Source organism: Magnolia sinica, chromosome 12 (genome assembly GCF_029962835.1).
Source record: "Magnolia sinica isolate HGM2019 chromosome 12, MsV1, whole genome shotgun sequence".
Lineage (NCBI taxonomy): Eukaryota > Viridiplantae > Streptophyta > Magnoliopsida > Magnoliales > Magnoliaceae > Magnolia > Magnolia sinica.
Genome location: NC_080584.1, coordinates 83012961 through 83021881, shown reverse-complemented (window position 1 = coordinate 83021881; position 8921 = coordinate 83012961). Strand labels below are relative to the sequence as shown.

Genomic DNA, 8921 nt, shown 5'->3' with positions numbered 1-8921 from the left:
TATAACAAATTAACAAATAATAAAAAAAATACAACAAAGCATTTCGAAGTAAATAGTTTTTAAATAAAAATGAGAAAATTGCAAAAAAAAAAATAATAAAAAAAAATCTGGGGTTTGGCCATTTGGGTGAATGGCTAGATTGTGGGTATGTTCCTCACATACGCGAGTTTGATTCCCCTTCCCTATGCTTTACATGATGCACGTGATTTGAAGGTGATTGTTTGCATCCGAAAGCATTAGCTTGCCCTAAAAAGTGGTGGGGACAACTTGTAGGCATCCAAAAAAATATATTGCAAAAATAATAGGTCTATAATTTGGAAATCTAGTGATATTGTTAGATATACCATCCAGCTTATTTCTCAGGAAAATATCACAATATTTTGGAACTATTTATATCACTACCCACTAAAATCCAACTGGTTGACAACCACCAATCAGGACTTTTCATCTGGTGTGCCCCACCCCAGAGATACTGGGTCCAAATTTCCACCAATCATATCATCCTAACCATCCATCTATGGCAACCATTGCTCCTTTTCTATAAACCACCGATCCATGGTTCACAGGAAAGAAAGTTAGCTTTATCCAACAATCAACTTTTGCTCTAGAGGATGGAGGATGGGGCCCATTGGATAAAATCTAAGGACAAGGGGGGACCTACCATCATACAAGATATCGATTTTTGTATGGATAAAAACAATTCAGCTGATTGTATCCATTATTGGTCAAACTAGTAGCATTCTTTCCAGTCACTTGACAAGATCTTGGTTGATTGCATGTTACAAACTTACAATCATTTCAGTGCACATACATGTTATTTTTCCTGCTCCATGAAGAAGCAAAATCTCATTTACCTACCCAGCTTAAGTTACTTATTTCAACAGTATCAAATGTTTACTTTTATTACTTGCGGGGGAAAAAAAAAAAAAAAACCTCCTTTCAAGAAATCCAAATAAAATAAGAAGCTGGAGCCGGTCAGTCCAAATCAAAGATAATAATTATTAAGGGCATGAAAACCTTTTCACGAGCTTCTGCTGTGTCCTGCTACCTTTTATCTCTTATTTCTTATCGTGGTAAACTTCATCATGCACCGGGGCTAGAGATCGATCTTCGTCCCAATATTCACATATTGATATATGAGCATTAGATGATGATGCATTTGCTAAGAGCAATACCCGCCGGCGAAGATAGCGCAAAACATTCTTCGTTCTGAGACCTATTGGATGAACTACCAAAACCAATTTCTCTAATACAATAGACTTCTCTAAGAAGAATTTCACCAATTTCAGTTCATCATAGAGCCCTCTACAACCATTTATTTTTATCACTTTCAGATGATGAAAGGTAATATCCGGAGTCTCAATTGTCCGACATCCCATGGCCCGGTTTTGCATGGCCCAGAGTTTCTTGTCCTCGTCAATGTTGGTAAACAAAAGCTTCAAATTTGCATCGAAAGCAAAAAAAGATACTAAATAAGCGGCTCTAAAGTAGATTTTATTCAAAACGAGATTGGCTAAACCAAAAACAACATCCTGGCCATGTATCAGGTGGACCCCATGATTCTTTGATGAAATCGAAGCTTGAAGAGGTGATCGGTAATGCCGCTAATTGTCAATTGGGTTTTAGATGACCCTTGCCATGTTGTTTTTGGGTAGTATCCATGGGTTCCCACAGACTCATTTTATAGCTGCATTCATGGCCATGGCCATTATAACAACACCCCACCGGTCAGATGACCAGGCACGGGTACAAAAACAATGTACATCTGTGGCCCGGCTAATGAATTGATTGGCCTGATTTTTTCATCAGGTCAATCAATTAGTAAAGCCCATCTCATTTATAGCTAGGATGTCTGTTGAAACTCTTCAAAGAAATTAAATGGGAACAGAAATTACAATGGGAGCATATGTAGACCTACTTCAATGAAAAGCTTCTCAAGAGAAGGAGATAAACATTTTTTGAAGAAGCTATATGTGAGGACTGGAAAGAGGCTTTCACTCCGATCCACCAATAACTCCAATTCTTGCAAATTGTAGAATGTAATTGGCAAATCATGGATTCTACCATACCAGTCATAATGTACATGCTGTGGATATCAAAAGAAAGACTTAGTAACATAAAAGTCACATTACTAAGGTCTCCATGCATCAGGTGGGTCCCACTGTGTAGATGACCTGGCCAAAAATTTCAGGTGGAACTGACTGATTTCAAGCCAGGCCATCTAGAAGGTGGGCCCCAGCTGATGCAGATCAATATAGATGTTTGTTTGGCACAAATGCATATATACCTTAAGTGAGACATCACACAATGTCAGAATGTTAACATGTTTAAGATGGTTCAGAACTGTAATCCAATCACGGCTTTGATTATATAAATCCCGACTTCTACCATTAACAAAGACATCCACCAAGCTCGAAATGTTCTTGAAAGACATAGCCGTACGAACAAAACTACCATCGAAATAGAATGACTGTAGGTTTGGAGCAAAAATCTCAATCTCATTGAGATTGCAACACTTGAACACAGTCAACCTCTTAAGTGGCAGATCCGGGGCGGAAACCTTGACACGAGTCAGATCAGGACAACTCCTTAAACTCAAATCCTCAAGAAGAGGGCAATTTGAAAGCATGATTTCAAACAAGGCATCTGTAACTCTAAAATCACTTAGGTGGAGGGTTTTGAGGTAAGTGAAACCTTTGAAATTCAATGCTAATCTGAAATCGCCGCCACTCAAATTTAAATGGGTTATACAATCACAATCAAAGATGGAGTTAAGAAATTTATAAGGCACATGTTCTTTGAAGTCGATATGAAGCTCCTTGACTCTTTTTGCTGCTGCGAATTCGACCCATTTCTCAGCATTTGATTGATTGCATGGAAGGAAGGAGAGCCGAAAAATCTGGATCTCCTTTGATTTGTGGAGCTGTAGATATCGGTTGACAGTAGTGACGAATTCTTCTTGGGTTTGGCCAGACGTGAATTCGACGCCTAAATCGAGAGCAGTATCATAAGCCCGTATGGATTTCCACAAGTTTCTCCATTTACTTGAAAGAATGCTTGTTCTTACTAGCAATTTCAACGGCATCAAGGAAAGGATGTAATGAAGAACATCATCAGGTAGGTAATGAAGAACATCGGGTAGTTGGCTGATTCTATCAATGGTTTTCTCCATGACTTTTTGCTTCTTTAAAAGATGCAATATTCTCAATAAGTTCCTCTTAATTTCGCCCTAATTAGACGGTGTGACTAGTTCAGTCCAGTTGGAGGTCGGGTTTGAGGATCTAGTGCTGCTAAAATCAAAATCCATTTAATCAGATTGATTTGTAAAGAAAGAAGAAGAATTCAATCAGATTGATTTTTAAAGAAAAAAGAAAAAGGAAAAAAATAAATAAATTTGAATGCTTACCAAAACCTAGGCGCTGTGGAGATCAAGTCGTAATAAGCATAAGAAGAGAAAGATAAGAATCACTAAATATTTGGGAACTCTTACTGACGTAAATACATGAGATAACCCTAAATAGGTTGGACGCGGATTTCTTGCGAAAGTCTTTTCTCAGGAATTTCTGGGATGATAAGCTAGGTGGGACCCACCGTGATGTTTTTGATAAATCCACTCCGTCCATCTATTTTCCGAGCTCATTTTAGGGAATATTAGTAAATATGACAGATCAAAGTATTAAATGGGCCAGACGAGAGGGAACAGTGGGGAACGGGATGCTTACCTTTGAAACCTTTCTGGGCTCCACTTGATGTTTATATCCAATCCAAACCGTTTATAAGGTCATTCCCATTGGGATGAGCATAAATCACCAGAATTTAGCTTGATACAAAAACCGTCCATATATGAATTTTCAATGGTGGTCGTTCAGTCCTCTCTGTTTCCTCTCGTGTAGCCCACATGAGTTTTGGATCGGTCTAAGTTTTGGTCTGATGCCCTTAAATGGCCTTCCAAAATGGATGAACGGAGTAGATTTCTCACAAATATCAAGTTGGTTCCCAACCATCTTTCCTTCCGAGTAATTTTATGCGGAAGGCTTTTGCAGTAAATACGCAAAAATAAAGATTTCTAACGAATATCAAGTTTATTTGACATCCAATCTGTTGATTTTTTCATACATACTTAGATGAAGGGAAAAAACAAAGATTAACTTAATCCGAAACTTTTATGTCACCAATTTTTTTTTTTTTTTAATGCTCGATGTTAAATTAACACTATTTCCTGTAATGTGGTTTAATTGAGATTGAGATATAACTTATTTTTGATTTATCATCATAAATTTATTTATAAAAATAGATGGGCAGCATGGATGAAACATATACATCATGGTGGAGCACACAAAGCACCGACCACTAGGGAGTAGCCAATCCGTTTACACCCTCGTACTGATTAAACTCATTTGAGCCCCACCTTGAATTTATATGGAATATTCACACCATCCATCCATTTTTCCATTTAATTTAAGGGGTTGATCCCAAAATTTAATCATATCTAAAAATCAAGTGGATCATACCACCGGAAACTGTGGGTATAATGATTTACACCGTTGAAACCTTATTAGGCCCCACAGTAATTTTTATTTGTCATCCAACCTTTTCATGAGATCATAAAGACATGAACTAAATGTAAACACAAATATAAGCCTGATCCAAAACTTCCATCGTCCCTAAGAAATTTTCAACAGTAGACATTGAAATCAAATGTTTCCTATGGTGTGGTCCATTTGAGCATTTCATTTAAATAATTTTTGGGCTCAAGCACTAAAATTATCTGATAAAATGGATGGACGGAGTGGATAAAATAAATAAATCAAGGTGGACCTCACAAAGTTTACTCAGCACGCTAAGCGTGGTGAGTTACTACGCAATCCGCTTTCCCGCAGTATTGGACGCGGATTTCTTTCGAAAGCCTTTGGAAGTAAGCTCTGGCCATAGAAATGTTTTTTAGAAATCTACTCTGTCCATCCGTTTTGTGAGATCATTTTAGAGAATGGAACTAAAAATGAGTAGCATCCTAGACTCAAGTGGGCCCCACTATAGGAAAAGGTGGATAAGGAGATTTCTACGGTTGAAATTTTCTTAGGGTTTACAATGATGTTTACATGCTATACATACAGTTCATAATGTCATTACTACTGGGATGAACTTAAAACACAAATATTAGCCTGATTAAAAACTTATGTGGCCCCACAAATATCTCAACTGTGGAAGTTCAATCATCATGTTTTTGGCCCATTTGAGTATTGTATCCGACTCATTTTTTTCTGATGCCTTAAAATGAGCTCGCAAAACAGATGGACAGTGTGGATTTCTCATAAACATCACAGTGGACCCTACCTAAGTTTACAGTAAATCTGCGGAGCACAGAGATCCGTGGACTCTGTTGGGCTCATAGAGATGCCGGTGACAAATCCATTCCGTCCTACGATGAGGCAGCATGATAAAAATCCGGCAGGTCTAAAATTCATGTAGGCTATACCACACGGAAGAGTGGTGATTGAACTCCCGGGGGTGACAGAAGTTTTTTATTTTTTAAAATCAAAATTACTTTTTAAAAAAAAAAAAATTTTTTTTTTTTAAATTTTTAAGATTTTATCTAGTGTTAGTAATTCTATAAACGGTTTGGATGGCATATAAACATCATGTTCAGCTCCAGTGAGGTTTCAAATGTGGATGTTGTTGTTCCTACTGTTTTCTTGGTATGGCCCACCTAAGTTTTGGATCTGCCTGATTTCTATAATCCTGTCCTATTGTGGTATTTAAAAACAGATGGACGGAATGGATTTGTTAGGGACATCTCTGTGAACCCCTCACATTCCCAGTCACAGAGATATTTCTGTGCCCTGGCTCACGGGCAATCCGCTCCCGTCGATACTGAAGGTTTCAACGGTAGGATCATTTTCATGTGTTGTGGTCCGCTCAAACCTTCGATCTTACTCTTATATATATATATCTTACGGTAAGATGACCTGTCAAAATGGATGGACGGATTGGATAAAATACAGTATCAAGGTGGAAATTGGATTGCGTACTGAGTAACTCAGTACGCTCTTATCGTACTGAGTAAACTCTGTTGGGCCCACCGTGAGTGCATGTGGTTTATCCACACCGTCCATTCGTTTTTCCAGATACTTTTAGGGGTTCAGCCCAAAATTGATGCATATACAAAGCTCAAATGGACCATACCACAGGAAAATAGAACTATTGATTTCCACCGTTGAAAAGTTTCTAAGGCCTTTAGTGATGTTTATTTGTCATCCAACCTGTTCATAAGATCAGAAAGACATGGATGAATGGAAAACACAAATATCAGCTTGATCTAAAACTTTGGCTGCCTCCATGAATTCTTCAACGGTAGATGTTCAATTCACACTGTTTCCGGTGGTGTGGTCCAGTTGAGGTTTGGGTATACTCCATTTTTTGGATAAGTCAATAAAATTATGTGTTAAAAGAGATGGACGGAGTGGATACAATGCATGAATGAAATTGGGGTCCACAGAGTTTACTCAGTACGCAATCTGCTTCCATCAAGGTGAACCTCAAAAGAACCCTCATAAGACCGACCGTCTGGCGGAGGTACTACTCAATCCCCGGCCGCTCCCGCACAACTAATCGAGTGCAACTTGGGTGAGACCCGAACTTGCGATGTGGGTGGGAACTTGACCATAGGGCCCACCTCAATATCCATGCCGTTCATCTTTTTTCTCAGCTTATTTTATGCTTTGGCCACAAACATGAAGAAGATAAAAATTTCAAGTGAACCACACCACACGAAACAGTTGTTAATGACACTTGAAAACCTTTCTTGGACAACAAAAGATATTGAAACTTTGCACAAACTCTAAATTCGCTCCCACCATAATGTGTGTGACAGTAATTTTAGTGGGGCCATATGGGTGGAAACTGCCCATGTGAACCCACTATCAAAATCACTTCACTTGGTGTGAATCACATACCTCAGATATGACTCCAATATATGGTCTCCATGCATTAGACTCTATAAGTCAATTAATGGATGGAATGGATTTTACATAAACGTCATGATAGGCCCTGTAAAAATTCAAAGGTAGGCATTAATCTCTGTTTTGTGGCCGAGTAAATCATTTTTGTACCCTACAATTTAATTGATATTACGAACTGAATTATCGGAGTGGATCACACGATCACATCATGATGAGGCTTACTTACAAAACACTTGTTTAAGTTAGCATATGCGGTAGGGTGGGCAGTACACCATTTCTCTCTCTCTCTCTCTCTCTCTATATATATATATATATATATATATATGGAAATGGTATTATGCCGAGCTGTTTGGGCCCCAAAGTGATGTGTGTCGAACATCAACACCGTACATTTCTCTCTCTCTCTCTCTCTCTATATATATATATATGGAAATAGTACTATGCCGAGCTGTTTGGGCCCCAAAGTGATATGTGTCGAACATCAACACCGTACATTTGATGGGTCTCCTTCAGGTCACAGAATATCCAAAATATCAGCCCTATGTGAAACTCAAGTGGGCCATACCGTTTAAAACCATATGGAGACATGCCTAAAGCATGTAAAAGCACTTGGTATGGCTCACTTGAGTTTTTCATGCAGCTGAAACTTGCTCTAACCCCTCATTGTGGGACACACACAATGGATGGGCTGGATTTGTAATGTTTATAGAATTAGTAATGTTTTAATGGGAGCTAACCCATCTCAACTGTTGCATGTGGTGTGGCCCACACAGCTCGACCTCATGGGAGTTCCCATGATAATCCTTCTGAATTACTAGGAGAAATTTGTAGATATATTCGTACCTTGACTGGATCTTTAAAGATTGGGTGTATCTAAGGTGTACGTACAATGGATTCTCCGTTCTCGTATTTGACGTGAAAAATATGTATTGGTCGAGGAGGATCGTCTTTCCGAGGGAAAATTCCCTCGTATAACAGTTTCCTGAAACATTACTGGAGTTGACCATGATGTTTATATGCCATCCAAACCGTTTATAGAGTTAATACCACTCACATAAACCGTACAAACGACAATAATCTTGATATAAAACTTCTGTAATCCCCAGGAGTTTAATCCCCACTGTTTCGTGTAGTATAACCTACCTGAATTTTGAACCTGCCTTGTTTTTATAATCCTTCCCTATTGTGGTGTTTAAAAACAGATGGACGGAGTGGATTTTTCAATGACATCTTTATAAGCCCCCACACAGTACCGGGCACATTGATATCTATGTGCCGGGGTCACACGCAATCTGCTCCCAATATTGCCTGCGTATCAACGGACGCAGATTTCCCGTCGAGGCCTTTCACATAAAGTTACTCGGATCGAAATCTAGGTGGGGCTACCTTGATGTTTGTGAGAAATCGACACGTTCATCCTTTGTTTTTTTTCTTCTTCTTCTTCTTCTTCTTCTTTTTTTTTTTTTCTTTCAAATTCATGCAATGTTTCACACATGCGAAGCTGAACTGATGGTTGAACGGACTGATTTTCAGCCAGACCATCCACCAGGTGGAGACAGAATGATATCCTGCGGACGCTTTTAGAGGTTTCATGTTTATGTGGCAAATATAAAAATTGTTAAGAATTTCATAAAAGAGTAGAAATGAACATATACCAGAAGTGATAAATCACACAATGTCAGAATCTTAAACATATTCAAGATGAGCAGAACTGTAATCCAAACATTAACTGCTTTGCTACACTCCATCCCTGTACCATTGACATCCACCAAGTTAGAAATATTCCTGAATGATATACGAATAAACTGTCTACAGAAATGGAATGACCAGTGGATGCTCAGAGCAAAAATCTCAATCTCTCCAGCCATATCAAGAAAAAAGTAAGAAGAGAGACACTCACCTCTGATCTTTTAATTTTTTTCAGGCCCACCATGATGATTATATGAAAAGCACAGAGTTACA

General features: G+C 38.5%; 1 protein-coding gene across 1 annotated transcript; it reads right to left on the bottom strand.

Moving 5' to 3' along the window:
- Positions 1–1058: 1058 nt before the first annotated feature.
- LOC131220338 (F-box protein At4g09920-like) lies at positions 1059–3485 on the bottom strand. Its single transcript, XM_058215285.1, has 4 exons — positions 3407–3485; positions 2288–3287; positions 1919–2086; positions 1059–1436 (listed from the first exon to the last, which is right to left on the bottom strand). The coding sequence occupies exons 2-4, from the start codon at positions 3170–3172 to the stop codon at positions 1059–1061; spliced, it is 1431 nt and encodes a 476-aa protein (XP_058071268.1). The 5' UTR covers positions 3173–3287; positions 3407–3485.
- Positions 3486–8921: the final 5436 nt, after the last annotated feature.